The sequence below is a fragment of the Neurospora tetraspora genome (assembly GCF_033439725.1).
Source record: "Neurospora tetraspora strain CBS 560.94 chromosome Unknown B0H65scaffold_8, whole genome shotgun sequence".
Classification (NCBI taxonomy): Eukaryota; Fungi; Ascomycota; class Sordariomycetes; order Sordariales; family Sordariaceae; genus Neurospora; species Neurospora tetraspora.
In genome coordinates this window covers 568896-589532 of record NW_026944390.1, presented here as the reverse complement: position 1 = coordinate 589532, position 20637 = coordinate 568896, and the positions used below count along the sequence as shown (strand labels likewise).

The following is a 20637-nucleotide window of genomic DNA, read 5'->3' as shown; positions in this document are numbered from 1 at the left end:
GCACAAATCACACATTACCCCTTATACTACCCAATCACCCTCCCCATCTACCTTCGCCTAATAACGTTATTAATTCTTTTAAACTCTTCTAATTAGCTAGCATATAAAATCGTATAATCTTTATCAATATCATCAACACCCTCCATAATCAATTTAATATTCTTAAAGTAACCACGGATCTATTACACTCTATACCCAATACTTTCAACAATTCGATAAAAGAAGATAAGGAAATCTTTATTAGCTATCCTATCGCTACCCTCGTTGTTATATACCCGCTTTATATATTTCTTAAAATTACTAAAATACGCCTTGATCTGGTTAAATTCTAAAGAATATAATAATAAATACTAAAATAATATACCCGTGCTTATATACGTATAATAGAGCTTATTATATAAATACCAATTCGCGTTATCTATTACTAAAATACTATTACAACCAGGAAAGGGATTTATTATAGGGAGGAGGCAATTTCTCAACTATCTAATAAACTCTAGGGTATTTATTTATCCTTTAAATACTAATATTTTAAATATGCTATCAACCGATATAGTTAGGAAAATATAATACTATTTACTATACTTAAAGCGGTTCGATATTATCGCGATAGTACTGCGGGGAGCCTAACTAATATAATAAACTCTATTGCGTCGGTCTATACTAAACTTATTGTAAAAAACGAATATCTTTATAATAAATATTTTTATTTTTATTATTTATTCTATTACTAACTTAGGCTCCTACTATACCACTTTAAACGTTAGCCTCTTCTTTTTCCAGCGCTCTTAATATAGATAGCATCGTATAGTTTCGTCTAATACATATACGTCGTATTTATTGGCTAAGAAGGCACGGATCTCGTCGAAATATAGGGATAGCTTTAATACTAATAATTTTATAACCTCCTTTATAACATTAATTACAATAATAAACGATGAACAGTTACTATAATTACGAGTATATTTCTATAGCCTATATAGGGAGCTTTCTAGCATTCTAGGGGGATCGAGACTATAAGACGGGCTTACTAGTAATATCGAAATTTCGTTTATATTGATATACTGTATGTACGCTTACGCTAACGGCCGTTGCAATATCATTAATATACTCATCGTTATAAAGTATTAAATTTACGACGGCTCGCTGGCTTACGTTAGGAACCTTTACTATATTATACGACGAAAAGACTAGTAAAAACAATAAAAATGCTAAATAAAACGATAGCAAATATACTAGCATTAAAATGCTAGCTTTTTGGTACAGATTTCAATAATTTACAACATGATGCGGTTGATTTACGTTGATTAAGACGGTTAAATCTGGTCAATCTATCAAATCTATATTCAAGTCAGTGTTGTGGCCAACTCAACCCAACTAGCGTGCCAAGACTGTTAAGGCGTTTGAGGGTGTGGGAACGTTCGGTGCGGAAATGTAACCCTCTAGGGTGGGTGGTATCGGCGTCTTGCGCTATCTCGGGTGTCATGATGTGAGGTCTCTTTGTTATCACACCGGGGTGCGTGGGATTGCGGGTGCGCAAGGTTTGGAATTTTTGTTCCCGTTCACTGTTTCCGTCGGGCATGTGATGATGTTGATCGAGCTGTTGCCTCCTTCGGAATCAGGGGGTTTTCTGATAATCCATCGGGTCCCCTTGTTGAGGAATCATGATGTCGGTTACCCTATTGCTTGAGCACCTCCTGCAAGTTATCCATTGCATATTTTACGCACTCAACCCATAATCTGGAGGAATCAGCAAACAGATCCACGGAGACTCATCTCTATAGTCTTTTCTCCGTGTGTGCCATGTCAAAACAGTTTTGCATGTGTTGGGCATATCGTGATCGAAACAGAGCGCGTTGCAAAGAGACCGCACAGTGCAGGAGTGCCCTCAACGCGATGTCTAATCTGGTACAGGGAGCACCAGTCAGGACCTTAATACGCCACAGCCGAGTGAGGCTCTTTACATGCCAACTACATCCTCTGCAACACGTTTCTACAAACTCTCGGCTCATGGTGAAAGATGTTGTGATTTGATTACTGTATCAATATCTAGTATCGTTCATAGTGTTTCAGTGCCCATTCTTCCTTGAATACCCATCATACCTCCACCAGTATGGTTTCCAAGGTTGCCGCCAAAGGCAGGATTGGCTAGCTTCGGATCGGCGCCATGCATCAGGAATAACAGGACACCAGACTCACTATTGCTGCTGACGGCCATGGAGAGGGCAGTCCGGTGACTATTATCTTCCGCGTTTACATCGACACCTCTCTGAAGCAGTAGCATGATGACGTCCTCCTGAGAATTCTCGATAGCAACATGAAGTGCTGTCATGCCGCTGCTGTTGCGCTCGTTGACATCGGTATTATGATAAAGAAGCATTTGAATGATGCCACAGTTGCCATTCCTGGCTGCTGTGTGTAGCAACGGCTCCCATTGTTCGCCGTCCTTGGATGCCCAGGTGGACGAGTCAATGGACTGGGCTGGCTTATGCCTCTTCCATTCTGTCGCCACCTGATCTCGGAGCTGAGCGCCCACATTTACAGCATAATCAAGCGCGGAGACGTCTGTGTTGTCTCCATGGGTGGCTTCATTAGAGAAGCTGTGATATGGAGCGCCAGGAACCGAGCCGTTAACGTCAAAGGGGGCGCCAGGGAGCATGCCGTTGCGGAACAGGTGATTTTGTTGCATGGGAACTGGATAGCCCTCTTGATCTAGGAGTGGAAAGCACGGTGTCTTGTTGGGTGCTTCCCCACCATAAACCAAACCGTCAGGTGATAAGGATGGAGCTGAGCTGTTGGGAGGGGACATGGGAGCGACGATATCGGCTGGGGGGCTGCTCAGGTAGAAATTGTCGCTACCGAAGAGCTGATTGTCCCACACACCGATCTGATATTCGATAGTTGGGTGCCATCCTGGCTGTGGAACATCGGTCGGACTGGTGGGCGCAGAGGGTCCCAGATATGGTAGTTCGTAGTTACCGGCATATTGTGGATGGAGGTTGAAGTATTCGTGCCCGATGCCCTCTGCTTGTAAACTGGCAGCCCGAGCCTCCATTGCCTTCTTGTCTGTATAGATTAGTTAGCTTTCATGCTTCGTCTGGTTGTTGTGAACAACAAGGCAACTACATACGCCGAAACCTGCGTTGGGCAATGCGGTTTTGGACCTTTCTCCTGTCGTTCACCACCGGCTTTGGAGACGGTGTCTTTTCGGTGGCGGAGGTTGTCTCTGTTGTCATCCTATTGGCTTATTGCTCTTTGTTGCGCTTTGTGCTGAGAAGAAGGCTTTGATAGCTGGTTCAAGTAACGTTGGAAGTGAAGTAGGTCAGAGTGGGGTGTAGATCGCGGAAAGAGCTTTGAAGGTCTTGACGAAGAGATCATCAGTGACGAGGCTGCTCTCTGGTTGATATAATCCTGACCAGACCCCCACGGGCATATCACTGTGAGGGATGTGCTTCACTTCAACCTTGATGGCGCCTGGGTAGGAGGACTGTACACACCTAGCTGGACTAGACTAGTAGCCGGGGACTAGGACTGCAACGGTAGGGAATCAGTTGAACCAGGGCACCTGGGCCGGGGTTGATACTAGGACTAAAGTTCCCCGCATCCTCATCCTCAAGGGGGTGATCAGTACGTGATAAACATTGACTGGTTTGATACCAGAGAAGGTCCACAGGAGGCCGCCGTGATGCGACGTCAACCACGGGCTTAGGTGGCATTCGCGTGGCAGGGGGCACATCGGGAGAGGCAGGAAGGGCGACTTGACCAAGCAACTCTAGACTCCTCTTTGCCTCCATTCAGGACAGCATCACACTCGAATCTTGATATACCGCAAAGACTCGGGGCGTTGATTTTAGGTTCCAGGGCCTAACTGACAGAATATATGTATTAGGTGCCTTAGGGTTTGAGTTTTGGAAGAGATTCGAGCAGTCTGCAATGCTAGAGGTGCCTCAAGTGTACTGATTATGTTTGATTTCCCTGGAAGCTGAAAATCAACGCCCCAAGTCTTTGCGGTACGACAGACTGCGTTGAATCTGTACCCAACTTGGGATAGTACAGGTTTGGAGACGGGGGCTTTCTGGTCTGAGGCTGGGGCCGTTGAAGTTGCCCTTGATACTCTCCACCGCTTGGCTGTTCATGGTCTTCGTCGGCTCCGACAGTGGGCATCCGATGAGGTGCTGTTTGAGTGTAGGTAGTATCAGATTGTTGTTGTTCTATGCGAGATCAGCTTCGACAGCTTGTTTCTATGCAGGCGCCAACGTCGATTGAAGCCGGTTTGTGTGCAGTGGTAGTGCTTGAAGACAGTCTTGCAGTGTGCCGATGCAGAAACGGAAACCAAGTGGGATTTGAGGCTGGAGTGGACATAGCTGCGTAGGCCCTATGTCCCGTCGCCTCATCACGACATGAATTCCATTGCGTTTGGTTTTGGCAAAATTTTCACAAATGGTATGGGTCAAGTTGTTGTTGAGTTTCGCGGTGTGCAGTACCAAAAATGATGCAAAGGGAAGAGAAAGGGAAAGAGGACGGATGCTGAATGTCAACCGACTCTCAAAGAGGGGCACCTCAAGAATTTGGAGACTGGCTCGTGCACCTGCCTGTCCCCCAAATTGCCCAATCAGGAACGATAAATGGCCTCTGATTGGTCGGTTTGGCTGTAGGGCTCCTGTCCGCTTTCGCGTTTGCACAGACAGGCACTGCCAACATGAAAGCATATTATAATTATGCCCTCATCGCCAAACTGGTGTTTTAACTTGGAAAGGAAGTTGAGTGACGTGCGTCTGTGTGTCGGCTACTGCAGAGATACCTAACATCCGCATTGAAGGCGTTTGCTGAGATGACGGTCTTAGTGGCCGTGTTCGTGCCATGCTCTCCCAGCACTGACAAGCCAATAGAACCTAAGTAGATGCAATATAACCAACTATCGAAATGTTCCCGTCATAACACAGAAGTTTGAACCGGTTCGACGCTGTCATCGGCCGAGGTCGGGGGCAGAGGGTGGACTCCTAAGAAGATTCACCCTGGAAGTTGTCACGGTCCAGATGATGGGGGGACGCTTGATTTCAGGTGCAGAGTGGAGCATTCGGTAACAACCGAAAGCGTTGCGTTAAAAGCGGCAAGTGGGGGACACCGTGCGCTATCGCGGATCTGCGATAAGTCAACGCAGGTCGAAGCCAAGCACCTGCCAAGCTTCATATTTCAGCACTCTTGGCTTCCTTCTTTCACACCCGTCCGTGCCTTCCCCCCTTCGACAGCTTCAAGTCGCCCACTCAATCTTTTCCTCTTCCAGATGGCTTCCCCTTTCTCCCTCGGACAACCATTTTATCTCCCCTGTCGCCGTTGCCCTGACCTGCGATCGATCTCGCCGCCGGCCATCATTGCTAGCTTCCACTTTCTCCGACCGTTCACACTCCGGCTTCCCGCTCACACCATCTACCTACCACACCAAAATATCTCCTACCTGCCTCTCGCTAACTCTCTTTGGAAACCAGCGCGGACTCGATACCCGAAGAGGTCTGTGAACTATGGACCCTTGAGTTATTGGGCAGTAAGCAGCAAAGACAGGACTCGGGCATGATTTTCAAGATACTACCTTTCCCGTCCCCGGTGAGGTCTTTGGTCCCCGACCATCTCCTCTTCACTCTTCACTTGCTACTGAAAACAATATTCGTGGTTTCCTCTTGCTTTTGCGTGCTTTCATTCTTATGGTAACCTACCAAAACAAGACAGAGTCGCATGCCCGCATACTGAGTTGCCCTTTCAGGAAGTTGTCTAACCACTTATATGTATCAGAGGGTTACATACTCAAATTTTTCATCACAATCAAGGATGGGAGACATGAGCACTGCAGTGCAGACTCAATGATATTCTTGAATTGCGATATCTTGGATTTCCAAATCTCAAATCTTCGTTATCACTCTTCCATCATTGTTCATGGGTCTGTCTGCTACTCCTCACCCAATCGTTGATGTCTTCCGTCACTCCAGTGACCGGTTTTGTGGTGTAGTCGAAGCTTCTGCATCCTACTGTGAACATGGGTGATTAATGAGCCTCTCAAAGTTGCCAAAGTTACATCGGAGTTAGGATCATCAAAAGTACCTGCCGTACGCAAACTCTCTCCAACAGCTGTTCTTTTTGCCTTGCCACCATATACTGTTAAAGCCACTACATACGTGACATCAGACTGAAGCTCGGTATATGGAAATTCGATAACGAGATAAACAAGTGATGTGACCGAGGCTATGGCGTTTTGCTCATGCCCCGAGCTCACTGTTCTACTAGGTAGAATATCCGTGAAGGAGGCTGGCCTGGTTAAGCTACCGAGAAACCACAACCTTCCAGAACTCCCTTCAGAGGGTTCTATACATACCAGTCGGCACTCGTTCATCGGTACTTGGAGACCATCTCAACCGTATGGGCCTTTTGAACCAAAGTAAAAGTGCTTGCCAAGGGCCCAAGAGACCCAAAACATGCACAGTAGCGGCAACCAAAAGTTCCCTCCGTCGGACTTTCGTCCGGCATTTATTCGTACGAAACCACCGCCCACATCCCACATCCCATATCCCACATCTGTACAAAGATGTGACCCCATGAAGCCCGCTCGGAGAAAAAAGAAAGGGAAAACTAAACTCGGGGACCACTGCCAACACCAACCTACCTACTACTACCTACAAATGCTACCCAAGACTTCTACTTCACCTCTTCCACTGTGTGCTTCCCGAAATGGATGGCCAAGGCCAATGCGTGGTCCCTTTTTGTTGCACTCTTACTACCGATGGGACAAAAGTCTCTTGCGTTTGTGACTTTGTTGATTGGTTGCTATGGGGGTAACATAAACCCGTTCGTTCGGCTCCCCACAGTTATTGAGGGATTGTTGGGTTGGTTGAGTTGGTGAGCGGTGTGCTTGTTAGAGGTTGGGAGAGGTAGAGAGGTCTTTGTCACTGCAGTCAGAAAAAGTGAGAGTGAAGACGTTGTAGCTACTGCGTCTTTAGGGGAATCGGCTTTGGGTAACCATAGCGAAAAAAAAATTAAGTGTCTGTAACATGCTATTAGAGTCACTGGTGAAAAGGTGAACGAGAAGAACAGTGAACAGTACATGGAGAACAAAACCGGAACATAGCCAGGCGCTAATACGATCACTTTCTGTTCTCCAAACATCATTGTGAACAAAAGTCATCTAGGTGGTCGAATTCTGGGCCGGATAGTTCGCCCAAAGTGTTATTACATTGACACTGCCAGTCGCCCACTGGTGATGTTCACTTCACTTTCACTATGTCAGTGCCGGATTTCTCAGCCTTCCATCTCCGTTAACGGTAGTCAGAGAGATGTTTGTTAACCAATGTACCACAGTGAATTGTGCTACTGATGTTGTTGTCCAGACAGAATCAAGAGTCATCGTGGCATGTCAGCAAGGAGCTCATCCATGGTCTCAAATCAGGTGGGCAAATATTCAGTAAAGTTCCCACATAACAAGTCCATGTCTATGAACGAGTTAACTCCCGCTTCGCTAAAGAGTAACACTTAATTTCCTTCCTCTCAGATCCCTCTGACTCCAAGCTCGCTCGCTTGATCCAGTAGACGCAACCCCCTCCCACTCACATCCAATACCCATCCTTCCACAACTCCTTGCTATAACCCTCCGTCAACCTCTCATCCAACCCAAAAGCCTCCTGCCACCCCACAAACCCACGATCCAACACAAAAACCTTTTGGTTGACCGGCTTCTTTTTCTCCTCCTCCTCCTCCTCCTTCTTCTCCTTTCCCTCTCCATCAGCCCCAACAGCCTCCTCCACAGCAGCACTATCAGCCGCGGAAGTGAGCTTAGTCTCCACCTCCTTCGGCATCAAACGCTCCCGCTCGCGAATGTAGCGCAAGGCAGCGCTGGGTCCGCGTTGCTGCGAGAGCGCGCAGTGGAAGACGACCGTCTCCTTGTCTTGGAGCTGGCGGACAAGGGTGGGCAGCATAGCGTCGAGTTTGCGCGAGGGAACGTTTTGGGAACCTTTGATGTGGCCGCCTATGTAGTCTGTGAGGGGGGAAGAGGGGGAGGGTCGGGGTTAGTACTTGGGGAGATAAGATGGAGTGTCGAGTGGACTTGGAAGTTCGTTGTGGAGGACCGGGGCGGAAACTAGTGTACGCACCGTCATCCCGCACGTCAATGATAGCCAGAGTGGGGCTGCCACCAGTCTCCGTGCCGGCCGCCGCCTGTTCGGCCAGGATCAGCTTGGACAGGGACGGGGCGGAGAGCCGCTGGAGGGATCCGATAGTGGTCATTTTCTGGCGGCGCTTTTTGGGATGTTTGTTCTAGGAGGGGAGCACTTCGAGGGATTGGAAAGCAGCGAGGACGGTATATGAATGCGGGTGAGGAATATTTGTCGCTTTTTGTCTCAAAATGCCGGTGTTTTTTCTCCTTTCAATTCCCTTCGAAAGGTTTCTATCAGACTGTTAAGTGTCAATCCTTCCTTCCACTATCAGGTCCCATCGTTCAGCGGGCGGCGGTCCAGACCGCGGACACGGCATCTTACAGTGAGCTGTACCGTGTGGAACGGTCTGGACCCTCTTGTGCTTTTAGCAGGCAGGGCAGCTGTGAGCAGCTGCTAGGAAGGTTCCAGGCAGATGTCACGGGCGCTTTCGCAATGGAGAATCATTGGCGGCGATCTTGAACTCTCAACCTTATTTGCACCTCAACAGACCTTCGAGGTACACTTGCACTTGTTGGATGAAACTATACGCCGTATTCCGACTCGAATAGCGACGATCTTTAATCTGCGGTCCCTCTTTTTGAAAAACGTAGGCTCAAGCGTTGAAGATCGCATGGAAGATTGCCACTATCAATGAAGTCGGCTGTTTCGGGTCAAGTCATGCCGTCCAATTCTCGAGTCATTTCCGTTTACTGATACAGGTTCATCCTTTCAAAGATCGAATTTGCGGCGAAGCCAACATGGTCCCTCTTCACTCCATGGCCCTACTTCGGTGGAAGTTGCTGAGTCGATCCTTGCCGTAGATAAGCCCAAAATACAGAGTGATATTTCGCTCTGGGACTCAGAACTCACCTCCAAGAACTTGGGTGAAACTTTGAGGAGGCAACCTCGCAACAATCCCGCAGCTACCGTGTGGCTGCAGTCAAGAGGTCCTGGTGTCGCATCTTCATGGCTGACCTGGCCTAGCCGTTTCCACTTTGTTTCTAGATCAACATCTCTGCCAAATCAGAATCTCGAATAGCACATCAGAGTCATCCGGATCCGTGCCTTTTCCAGCTACTTGATCCTCGGCGCCTACGCTTACAGGAATTTGACACCCCAGTCCGTTCTTTCTGGCGTGTAGTTGATCATGGGAGTGACTCGGGCCTATCTTCTGGGCTCGGGATCTTGCCCTGTATCATCATCCCGCCTTTTTCCTCCCAGTGTTCATCTCTAGTTGCTCTGTCCTAGAGATGAACCATGAGAAATCGGGATCATTTCAAATACGGCCTGATTCTAGGAATCATTGTCTGCTGCTCGGCAGCATTGACCGCCCTTGACAATGTGGCAAGTGCAGAGTCTGCCGAGACTGGGCACAATCCTATCAAGTCATGGCCACACCATCATCCACCCGTGGTCGCAAGGCGTCCGGTCAGCGGCCATGAAGATCTTGGCTCGCAGCCCGTGTTAACGACCGTGACCTCGCCGATCAGTGCCGCAGTGGTAGCAGAGGCAACCCCTTCACCTTTCCCGACAACGGCACCCACGACAATCAACCCCATTATCGAAACAATAAGCTCCCTCAGCAGTGCCCTCGAAGAAGCTGAGTCGAATGCCATATACATCTCAAGCCTCCTGGCGACATCCATCATAGGGCTTCAGGAGTCGATCGATTACCTTACCTCGTCAGCTTCCAGTGCTTTGGCATCAGTTCAAGCCTCGGCCTCAAGCGCAATAGCGTCGGCCGAGGAATCGGCTTCCAATGCCGTGATAGCTGCAGAACGTTCAGCCTCGAGCAAAATGTTGGAACAAGGGGAGTTGGTTACGGTCACGGTCACAGCAACCGTTGTCTCAGTTACAACAGACGCCGTAGGATCGACCATAACGGTAGATCCAAATTCGACAATAGTGAGTGCTCCCCAATATTGAAACTTCTCACCGTCTCGTTAACCTTTGCCAGGCCCAGGCTCAAAACGATCTCGACATCAAAGCTGTGCAAGGAGCCGCGTCATCGGTCAACAGTGCTGCTATAGCAGTTGTCGTCGCCATCATTGGTTCCTCTGTGCTTTCTCTCGCCGGCTTCTACCTCTTCGTGAGATACCGAAAGAGGAAGCAAAAACAAAAAGAAGAAGAAGAGCAGAACGTAAGCGATGCGCTTGACCGCGCCATCGTCAGCTATATCGTCAAAGACCAGGCCAGCCCAACAAAAGACGGGGACCCTTTTAGCCCGACGGGGCCACCAGAACCCATCCACTTGGAGACTATCGAAGAAGTTCAAACACCACCTCCAGCCCAAGGACCACAGCCACCTCCCGTTCGACGGCCCTCGCAAGCCTATCGTCCGCCGCAGACACCACAAACGCCCCAGTTTGAGGCACCACCCGACATTTCCCCACGAAGAATCGGACAGGCCGTCAGCAAAGACTATAGTTATAATAGTGACATCCTCCTCCCATCGCCTGGTCCGCCACCAACTTGTCCCCTGCCCACTCCACCAGCAACAAAAGACATCAGGAGGAACATCTCGATACGGTACGCTCCCGAGTGCAATAAAAGCGTATACGGAGACATACTGACTCGGCCCCTGGAAACCGTGCCTACCAACACGTCGGTGATGAGCGGTGCGAGTGGTGGATACCCACTCGGCCATGCGAGGACTGTGTCCTCGACCGTTGCGGGAAGTATTGGTGTTATTGGGAGAATGGGTAGTAGCGCATCTGCTCCTGCACACGCGCGTGGACCATCGACTTCTTCGAGGCGGAGAGCGGCGACTACTGGGAGTGTGAGATCGCAGGGTCAGGGCATGGTGGATCAACAACAACTGCTACAACAGCAACAGCAGCAGCCGGGAAGAAGAGACGAGAGGAGGGATTGGAATTGGCCGTTGCAGAAGAACGGGTTCGTATGATTTATATCGATGTGGAATGAGGATGTCGGCGCTTGGGTGTTTCTAGGAGTCTTTGGGTTGCGCTCCCGTCCGTATTAGTGGTGGCATTCGTAGAACTGAATACAACCGATGGTGGTGTCGCTGTCAAATGAAACGAAAGCAGGGCACCTGCAGAAGGGTTAGGGTTGAACTAGTCTACGACAAGCAGGTTTGAGCCACCGCAAATGACGTGGCTGATGTGAGGGTAGGCAGTTGGCCCAAGCATTTCTACCATGAATCCCAGTTGAGCTCTCCAAGAATGACGCAGGCGGCAACAGCACTGAAGCTTTGGGGGAAGCTGCCAGTGGTCACATCGCGAGATGCAACCACCTGAACTGGATCAATCACCAAGTCCAAAGAATATGTTGACACGACAGCAAAAGTGTGAGGACTCGATACGATCTTCATTGATAAAAAAAGGGAATACAGCAAGAGTTTAAATCGTCTCTACCTATGACAGTCACCAAAACCTCCCAAGACGAGATGGAAGCCAGCCCCGGTTTGGGCAACGGGGTTGACGTCTTGCATGTGAAACCGGACCAGATCTGACCAGATTCTGGCGGGTTCTGGGACTGGGACGGAGGAGCTGTAAAGCGCGATGACGACAAAACGCCCAGCTCTTCCGCCGAGACCGACGCCGGCATTTTGTTAGAACAGCCTCTGGGTCGAAGTTTCACAATAAAAGCCGTAGCAATCGTGGAAAGACCTTCCGGGATTTGTTTTTGCATCTTTGTCAATTTCGTTCTTCATTATCTTTCGTCTTTTTTGTACCGCTCTTCAACAGTGATACCCCATCTCAACTTCCCATTTTGAAGCTCCTGGTAAACAGGAGTTCTACAAACCGCAGTCGCAGCCAGCCCTACAGAAGCTGTTTGCGCTATCATCTTGAACGCCTAGCCCGACGAGTTCAGGTTAGCGTCCCACCAAGAAATACCCTGGCTGCGTTAGTGCGATACCTGGCCTTACGGTAGAAACAGCAGCAAGGCGCACCGACCACACTATCGAACGTTCGGCAGAAATTCCCCGACCTGGGCCGAAAGAAGGACGTGGACAAGACCTGAAAAGCACAAGCACACGACCGCCCTTTTTTCCAACAGGGAACTCCACCACACGCACCGCTCACCACCTCGGCCATTTCCAAGTTGTCTCAACTTTAGCTCTTCCAACAACATCGCCAACCGACCGAGCGATACCAAAACAACCGCGCCGGACACGGACGACAACAAACTTTAAGCAACCCACTTTCCGTACAGCATTTCTATCACAATGGCTCCCCCGCCGCCCGCCGACCTGCCTCTTGCGCAGAGGATTCAAAAGCTGGCACAGACCCTGCAGTGTACGTGTGCACCCCTCTCCGTTTGAGCCTCCATCGCTGTTCTAGCGATTCGAAGATACATCATGAGCGCAAATGGCTAACTGTCGTCGTCTCCTAGTCGCTTGGTTCGCTGGGTACGTCATGATTCTCGATTGCCTTGCGGTCCCGCTCCCCTCTCGTGTTGCCCACGCAGCAAGGCGGTATCTCACAGGAGCGGAGTGTCGGAACAACCGATTCTCGCGCCAGGACATGTCTTGATTGCTTCGAACGTATGCTGACGAGATATTGATCATAACAGACATGCCACCCTTCTTATCTGCGTCACCCGCTACGCCTTCTCGTGGCTGCGCATGAACTATTATGGTGGCATGGCCCAGTTCTGCTACCGCACCACCTTCCTCTCCGCTGCCCTCACATACGGTATCGTGGTTTACAAGACATGGCGCGCTCGTCAGAAGACCGGTGCTAAGCCGGCCAACGTTGTCAGCTACCTCACCGACGAGAACGTTCAGTACCTCCGTATGTTTGCTCTTCCCCTGCAAGCGGTGGCCCTACCAACGAATGCTAACCCCGAAGCTCAGTTTTGGCCCTTGTCTGGCTCTTCATGCCCCAGTACCCTATCGCCATGCTTCCCTTCGCCATCTACTCGGTCTTCCACGTCGCTACCTATACTCGTGCGAACTTGATCCCGACTCTCATGCCCCCTACTAAGGTGGCCCCTGCCGCCGGAGCTGAGCCCAGCGCCAAGCCCCAGTACACTCAGCACCCTATGTCCGACGCGATTGGCAGTTTCGTTAAGCAGTACTACGATTCGTCCATGTCGGTCGTTGCCAACATTGAGCTCATCCTCTGGATCCGTATCCTCCTCTCCGCCATCATCTTCCAGCGCCGCTCCTGGATCCTGATCGTCATCTACACCGTCTTCCTTCGCACCCGCTTTGCTCAGAGCAGCCACGTCCAGAACTCGTTCAGCACCTTTGAGGCCCGCATCGACAACCTCATTGGCGCTCAGGGCACCCCTCCGGCTGCTCGTCAGGCTTGGGAGACCGCCAAGGGCCTTGCCCGTCAGTTCCACCAGGCTACTGATGTCAACAAGTACATCAGCGGTGCCGCTGCCCCCAAGAAGACCTCTTAAACTGTCGGCTACCGCCGAAGCTTGAGATCTTTAAGCATTGATGACAAGATTGCTTCGCGGATACCAGCGCGACCTAGGCAAGACAACACTTGAGACTGGTGGCCTGCGGTGCTTCCTTTAATTCGAAAATCTCTGGCCCAGAAGCGAAGGATCGGTCACACCTTTTGGTCGGACCGAGTTTCTAGAGGAACTGAAGGATGAGACAGGACTCTGTAAGGGTCGTGTATCGGGAAAGACCTGTTGGTTGGAGGGCATTATGCCGCGGAAAGGAATAAGAGTGCGTAATGGCTTCGGCATGAAGCTCGGGAATTGTTAAAAATCAGTTTATTACTAGGCTTTCATTGACAGTTTGTTGCAGTGTTACTCTTGTGGTTGCTCAGAGAGGTGGTTGAAGACTGGTGTGTGACTTTCCTGGCTGCCGAATACATCAAGGCGTGTATACCTCGTTTGCTTTCTTGTTAATCAGTATCCCTAGCCGCGTAATTATCACCTAGAGACATATTGTCATCAAGCCAGCTGTTCTGGTCGTGTCGATCGTGTGCGAATAACATTACACGAGTCGGTTTATCCTTGACCAGTAGGTAGCTGCCCCACTTTGATACCCCTATCGGGGACCCCTCTCGAGCAACTCCAGCGTCCCGCTGAGGGCTCCCAGCAATGACGTCGCTTCCGCTTTACAACACCTGAACCAAGCGGGTTCTCAGGCCTCCCTCACAGCCTGTACCATCCAGCTGGTAGACGAGATTTCCACCCATTCGCATTCGGATCTGGATTATGTCGAGCAGCTTGGATGATCGACTAGGTTCTTGCCAGTTTTCGGGATTCCAATGGGGTATAAATGCCTTTCTGGCCCCGGATGTGCTGCGCCTCTATAACTGAGCTGTTCCTTTAATCTGTTACTGTCATCCCATATCACTGTTACTCGACCACTTGAACGGACGATACCTCCTTTTTTCCCCAGCAGTCTTTAAACCGCCACTTCTTCTCCTTCTGTTTAGAGTTCCCTTTGTTTATATACAGATCATCTTGCCGGCAATTTGTTCAGGCTAAAAAGGATACCGACCATGGCCTCCCTGCTGCGTCAGATCGTCGCCGGTCCGCGCCTAAAACACGAGGATACGGGGCTAGATCTATGTTATGTTACCTCGAATATCATCGCAACGTGTGTACTACCTATCTCCTCTTCCCTCCTTCCGTCCCCATGTGTTTGAAGATTTAGCAGGCTAACAGAGAGGGGAAACAAACAGATCCGGACCCTCACAAACCTACCCCCAACGAGCCTACCGTAACCCCCTTGACCGTTTGGTCGCTTTCCTCGACGAGAAGCACGGCGATGGCTGGTCCATCTGGGAATTCCGCGCCGAGGGTACTGGATACCCGGACGAAGCGGTGTATAATCGGATTAGACACTACCCGTGGCCGGATCATCACCCGCCGCCGTTCAGGCTGGTGCCGATGATTACGGCTAGTATGCGGAATTGGTTGGATGGGGAGGATGAAGGGACATCTGGGAACGATGGAGATAATACGACGCCGGCGACGCCTGATGCGACAAATGGAGGTGCCGGCACTGGCGCAACAAATGGAAGCGTAAAAGACAACGAGAAGAAAGAGGAAAACAAAAACACAGCGGAACACAACAAACTCGACCTCGACCGTCCCCGCCAAAAGGGCGAGCGCGTCGTCGTCGTCCACTGCAAAGCCGGCAAAGGCCGCTCCGGCACCTCCATCTGCAGCTACCTGATCTCCGAGTGCGGCTGGACCGCCGCCGACGCCCTAGCGCGCTTCACCGAGCGACGCATGCGGCCCAACTTCGGCAAAGGCGTGTCGATCCCCAGCCAGGTTCGATACGTCGGTTACGTCGACCGGTGGGCCAACGCCGGCAGCGAGCCGACCAAAAAGAAGATATACGTGGACAGGCCGATCGAGATCGTCGAGATACACGTCTGGGGACTCAGACACGGGGTCAAGCTGGCCGTGGAAGGGTTTGCGGACGAGGGGAAGAGGATCGAGACGTTGCATACGTTTGGGAAGGGGGAGAGGATCGTTGTGCAGGGGGATGCGCCGGGTGGAGGCGGGGTGATGGATATGTTTTATGATATGGCTGGGTATGGCGTGGGTAAAGAAAGCGATTCAGAGGAGGAGGTGGAGAAAAAGGGGGTTTCGGGCTTGGATGGGACGAGGAGTGATGTTGATGATGCAGCAGATCGGTCAACAACAACGGATTCGTCTAGCACGAGGAGGAGTAGGAGTAAGGAAAAGGTGGGAAAGATGGGGAGCAGGGCGAGCAGTTTGATGAGGAAGATTTCGGTGCGAAAGGGCAAGGACCATAAAGAGAAGGAGCTGGAGAAGAAGAAGAGTGCGCTGAGCGGTTCATCAGCAACATCAAGTGATGGGAGCATCCCCAAGCTTGGGGAGACTACTGCTGGCAACAACAAGGCAGGCAAAGCAGGAAAAGCAAATGGCGGGAAGGCAAAGACCATCGCGATGCCGGAAGCCTCGCAAGTCACGAAAATTCCGTCGACAGAACAGAACACTGTCAGCGAATCTACTTCCAACCTCACCCCCATCCGCTCGAAAACCAGCACCGAATCCGCTCCCAAGCAACAAAAGCCTGTCCTCGCTGAGGAATCAGAACCAGGCGGTCAAGCCGTCATCTTCAAGCCCAAGAACCCCATCATCGTCCCCAACAGCGACATCAACATCGACATCGAAAGACGAAGCCGTGCCTCGGCCAGCCTGGGTCTAACCATGGTCACCTCCGTCGGCCACGTCTGGTTCAACGCTTTCTTCGAGGGCAACGGGCCGGAGCAGGATGGCAAGGCGGACGAAAGCGGCGTGTTCGAAATCGAGTGGGACAAGTTGGATGGCATCAAGGGGTCGAGCAGGAAGGGGACTAGGGCTCTCGATCGGCTGTCGGTTGTCTGGAGAGTTGCTGGGACTGGGACTGGCGCTGGCGCCGCCACTGAGGCTGCTGCTGCTGTAGCAAAGGGGGGAGAACAAACAACGGCCGGGGCTGCTGCTAGTGCTGCTGCTGCGCCTGAAACGGTCCAGGGAGTTACGGTTATCACTCAGCCTGGGGAGAAGAGTCCTGTGCCCCAGATGAAGCCTGCGGATTGGAAAGGTGTCGGTCCTGATCACCTTCCGAAGGAAAAGGAATTGGGTTTGAGAGCGGAGACGACGGAAAGCGCGAGTGTGAGCAAGGCCAGTAGCTTGAGGGATCTGGATATGGCAGAGGGGGGTCCGGGTCTCGAGGCGAATGGTAAGGGCGGCGGTGATAATGACGATGAGTCGTTGGCTGGGGTGAAGACGAGTGACCCGAAGGGAGAAGAGCTTGGCGAAGTTGTTACGCCGAAGGCTTCTGCTTGAGAGCAAGCTGTGGCGGCGTTGCCGTAGCTGTTTATAGGCATTTCATGATATATCAACTGGAAGGAAGCATTGTAGAACACAGTATAAGCTGGGCGTTGGGAGCAGATTGCTGGCTTGGTGTACTTCCTGATACATACATTTACAAACCAATACCTGAAGTTATTGGGAAATGTCATTGTCAGTTCACGAACACTTCACTGCCAGATTGCCATGAAGACATCTCGACTGGATCCCGAAACCCTCTTGGGCAAGCGTAGACGCCATTTCGAACTCAGCGTCAAAAGCCCGTTTCCTGTACTGAACTGGAGTGGCTAAATTGACTGAATGAACGAACAGTCGTTTTCATCCCATGTCGTCGTCTAGATCCTTTGGTTCCGTTCTCGTTTCTGCGCTAACAAACCAAATGGGTTAGGCGAAGTCACAACCTTGGCGTTGTTTGACAAAGTTATGGATGATTTCATCGGTCTTACCTGAGGGAACCTGAAGTCAACTGACAAAATTTAGGATATGTACGCACATATGACTGAGTCAAGACTCGGTATAAGACATCCAATGGTGTTTTCCCAAAATATCAAGTGCCCTGTCTCAAATGGCTCATGGTACCTACAGTAGCGTTTGAGAAGACTCCCTCGGATGGCAAAGACCGTTGGGCGAGACAGTGACAGTGACGGCGGACTAGGTAGCTGCTGCTGAACGAGCCGGGGATGCTCTTACACGTGTGACTCCGCTCAACCGGGCATTGACCGCACGCTTAGCCGATTCCGTTGGCTTATCGGCTTATCGATAGGTAACGTTCGGCATGCGGGGCTGGGGTTGTACGTACCGGCGACGGGGATGGGCGCCGTGAATGGGTGAGGTGAGATGTACCTCTACATAGAACCACTTTGAAGGGACTCTTTCACCCGCCTGTGAAAGGGCCTCGCCCCAGACAGAGCAACGAACGGGAGAGTCAGTCCACGCAGTCAGTGCCCAGTGGCCGCTCGGCTGCTGTCAAGGGTCTCCACATAATTTTTTCTTTCAACTTTTTTCGCCCGTCATGGGGCATTGGCCAGTGATCCTTGGCCGGCCCCGTCGACGCGCTGTGCCTGTCCACGGACCAGTCTCGGACGCCAATTGAGAACTCTCGACCCTTTTCCCCATTCTATTATTTGACTTGACTTAACTACTGCGACTTTGACCTTTGCGGTTGATCCCTTTTAAGAATTCAAGACGCAACTTTGCAACGGTGACCCGAGAATCTTTTGTTTCCTTGTCAGTGAGAACCCCTCTGTCTTTCTCGCCCTTTGAGTGCATTTGCGTTACCCTCTACCGGTATAACCCAATCCCACCACACTGCCATTCACCCAGTCACCACCACCGCTACCTACGCACCTTGACACCCTTCACTTCCACTCCTGTCCGGGCTTAATCCTACCTCCCCTACCACCATTAAGGAATTAAGGATCATGTTTCTCGTGTCCATCCACATGAGCCCCACGTGCCGACAGCAGCCCCGCTAACAGGTAACCAGCTGCAGAAGAGAAGCAACGAAGTAACCTGCCCGTGGCTGTAACACCCGAGACCCTCCCATTCGAAATCTTTTGTCAACCAAAGCTGGCCTGTCGTCTACCTGACGGGTCCTCCGACTTCTCGACAACATGTCCGGCGAAATGGCGAACGAGGTCAAGCTCATCAGCGGAAGAAGCCACCCCGAGCTCAGCGAGAAGGTTGCGAAGCGGTATGCCTGCCTACCTGCCCTCGATTATTCTGCCCTCTCGAATAAATCCGATATCGCGCATTGCGCCGTCGTCCAACAACAGTCTCTAACCCGCCTTGTGTTTGTTTGTCGCAGACTCGGAATCGAGGTCGCTAGGACCATCTCCCTCAACTACTCGAACCAAGAAACCTCCTTCACCGTCGGCGAGTCGGTCCGCGACGAAGATGTCTTCATTATCCAGTCTACCGCCACCGGCGACGTCAACGAGGGCTTGATGGAGCTCCTCATTGCCATCTCGGCCTGCAGAACCGCCAGTGCTCGGAGGATAACGGCAGTCATGTAAGGATCTGATCCATGGGCATGAACACCTTCGCGCGCATTCTTTGCGCCAGCCATTGGGGCTTCAGTAGTAGCCTGAGTGTGTTGGTGCAAAAGATGCCAGAATGCTTTTTGCCTTGAACCGGACAGACTGAACTGACTATCCCAGCCCCAACTTCCCCTACGCTCGCCAGGACAAGAAAGACAAGTCGCGCGCCCCTATCAGCGCCAGACTTGTCGCCAACATGTTGCAGACCGCCGGTGCCAACCGTAAGCCGTTCGCCAGTTTCTCGAGAAGCTGTGTTCGCCGCTAACTGTGACATAGATATTGTCACCGTTGATCTCCATGCTTCCCAGGTATGTTCTAACTTTCTCTGTAATCGTTGTCCGGAGCCATACGCTAACATTGTTTTTACAGATCCAAGGTATGCGGAGCTTTTATACCAATTCCCCTGGAATGAGCGATTGAACGGTTCCCACGAACTCGATATGGAATGCGTGCTGACGAATCTCGAAAACGAAAGGCTTCTTCAGCGTTCCTGGTAAGCCAGCCTACCACTCCTATGAACAAGACCACCCGAGACTAATTGATTGACAGTCGACAACCTGTATGCGGAGCCTTCTATCATTCGCTACATCCGCGAGAACTACAAGCCTGAGGACACCGTGATCGTCTCCCCCGATGCCGGTGGTGCCAAGCGGTAGGTACTCTACATTTCCAACAAGATAAACAGCTCGCGCTGACTGACCCTTCTTCAAGTGCTACCTCCATCGCCGACCACCTCAACACCGGCTTCGCTCTTATCCACAAGGAGCGCCCCCGCCCCAACGTTGTTGGTCGCATGGTAAGAAAGAGTCCGAAATGGTTAGGTTGAGAGACTGAAAAGTTGACTTGTGTGACAGACTCTTGTCGGTAACGTCGAGGACAAGATCGCCATCCTTGTCGATGACATGGCCGACACTTGCGGCACTCTCGTCAAGGCCGCTTCCGTCCTCAAGGAGAACGGCGCCAAGGCCGTCCTTGCTCTCGTTACCCACGGTATTCTCTCCGGTAACGCCATTGAGAACCTTAACGCCAGTGTCCTCGAGGCTCTCATCTGCACCAACACTGTCCCTCTCGGTGACAAGATTGAAAGGGTTAGTTGTACTCTTCGTGTTCTGAGCCTTTGAGCTCCTATGAGATGTTGCAAGATGACTGACCAGTCCCCATAAAACAGTGCCCCAAGATCCGCGTCATCGACATCTCCCCCACCATCGCCGAGGCCATCCGCCGCACACACAACGGCGAGTCGGTGTCCTATCTTTTCAACCACGCCCCTGTCTAAACTTTAGACAAGTCGGGGTTTATATCTCTCGAGCATCATCATAACAGAGCCTACTGGGTGACGAAGGCTTTACATACGGTAGCATTTGGTAGGGGTCGGTTTCTTTTTTTGCATCCAATTTTCCAACAACAACAAACTCGCTTAGAAAGGGGTGTTTTTCGTACGTAAAAAACAAGAGGTGGGTTGGGTGTCGGTATACCTCGTCGCTTTGACTTTTGAACACGGGGGAGAATGGAATATCTCACGTCAGGCAGGGGTTTGACGTCAAGGGTTTTGTCTTGTGTCTTTTTCTTTTTCATATCCTCCTCCACGGTGCATGGGTAGCCAAAAATAAAATGGTAGTATTGTTTTGGATGGCAACCCATTTGTGTGTTTGGATTCT

General features: G+C 51.0%; 6 protein-coding genes across 6 annotated transcripts; 4 read left to right on the top strand and 2 right to left on the bottom strand.

Moving 5' to 3' along the window:
• Nucleotides 1-2015: 2015 nt before the first annotated feature.
• B0H65DRAFT_308829 (uncharacterized protein) lies at nt 2016-3371 on the bottom strand. The gene is made up of 2 exons (XM_062823256.1): nt 3131-3371; nt 2016-3066 (listed from the first exon to the last, which is right to left on the bottom strand). The coding sequence occupies exons 1-2, from the start codon at nt 3234-3236 to the stop codon at nt 2060-2062; spliced, it is 1113 nt and encodes a 370-aa protein (XP_062677413.1). The 5' UTR covers nt 3237-3371; the 3' UTR covers nt 2016-2059.
• Nucleotides 3372-7234: 3863 nt separating this feature from the next.
• On the bottom strand, nt 7235-8559 carry B0H65DRAFT_477342 (uncharacterized protein). The gene is made up of 2 exons (XM_062827424.1): nt 8133-8559; nt 7235-8017 (listed from the first exon to the last, which is right to left on the bottom strand). Exons 1-2 carry the CDS (start codon nt 8263-8265, stop codon nt 7590-7592), a joined length of 561 nt encoding a protein of 186 aa, XP_062677412.1. The 5' UTR covers nt 8266-8559; the 3' UTR covers nt 7235-7589.
• Nucleotides 8560-9130: 571 nt separating this feature from the next.
• B0H65DRAFT_308685 (uncharacterized protein) lies at nt 9131-11475 on the top strand. Its single transcript, XM_062823255.1, has 2 exons — nt 9131-10079; nt 10132-11475. The coding sequence occupies exons 1-2, from the start codon at nt 9432-9434 to the stop codon at nt 11077-11079; spliced, it is 1596 nt and encodes a 531-aa protein (XP_062677411.1). The 5' UTR covers nt 9131-9431; the 3' UTR covers nt 11080-11475.
• An 888-nt stretch (nt 11476-12363) lies between these two features.
• B0H65DRAFT_434765 (uncharacterized protein) lies at nt 12364-13547 on the top strand (the record flags this gene model as incomplete). Its single annotated transcript, XM_062825152.1, has 4 exons — nt 12364-12433; nt 12531-12546; nt 12711-12931; nt 12994-13547. The coding sequence occupies 4 exons, from the start codon at nt 12364-12366 to the stop codon at nt 13545-13547; spliced, it is 861 nt and encodes a 286-aa protein (XP_062677410.1).
• A 1064-nt stretch (nt 13548-14611) lies between these two features.
• Nucleotides 14612-16916, top strand: B0H65DRAFT_552468 (putative tensin-like protein; the record flags this gene model as incomplete). The annotated part of the gene is made up of 2 exons (XM_062829893.1): nt 14612-14709; nt 14795-16916. 2 exons carry the CDS (start codon nt 14612-14614, stop codon nt 16914-16916), a joined length of 2220 nt encoding a protein of 739 aa, XP_062677409.1.
• Nucleotides 16917-18553: 1637 nt separating this feature from the next.
• B0H65DRAFT_552467 (ribose-phosphate pyrophosphokinase II) lies at nt 18554-20255 on the top strand (the record flags this gene model as incomplete). The annotated part of the gene is made up of 9 exons (XM_062829892.1): nt 18554-18951; nt 19100-19200; nt 19256-19287; nt 19349-19355; nt 19455-19472; nt 19529-19631; nt 19691-19775; nt 19834-20067; nt 20148-20255. The coding sequence occupies 9 exons, from the start codon at nt 18554-18556 to the stop codon at nt 20253-20255; spliced, it is 1086 nt and encodes a 361-aa protein (XP_062677408.1).
• Between the last annotated feature and the right edge of the window lie 382 nt (nt 20256-20637).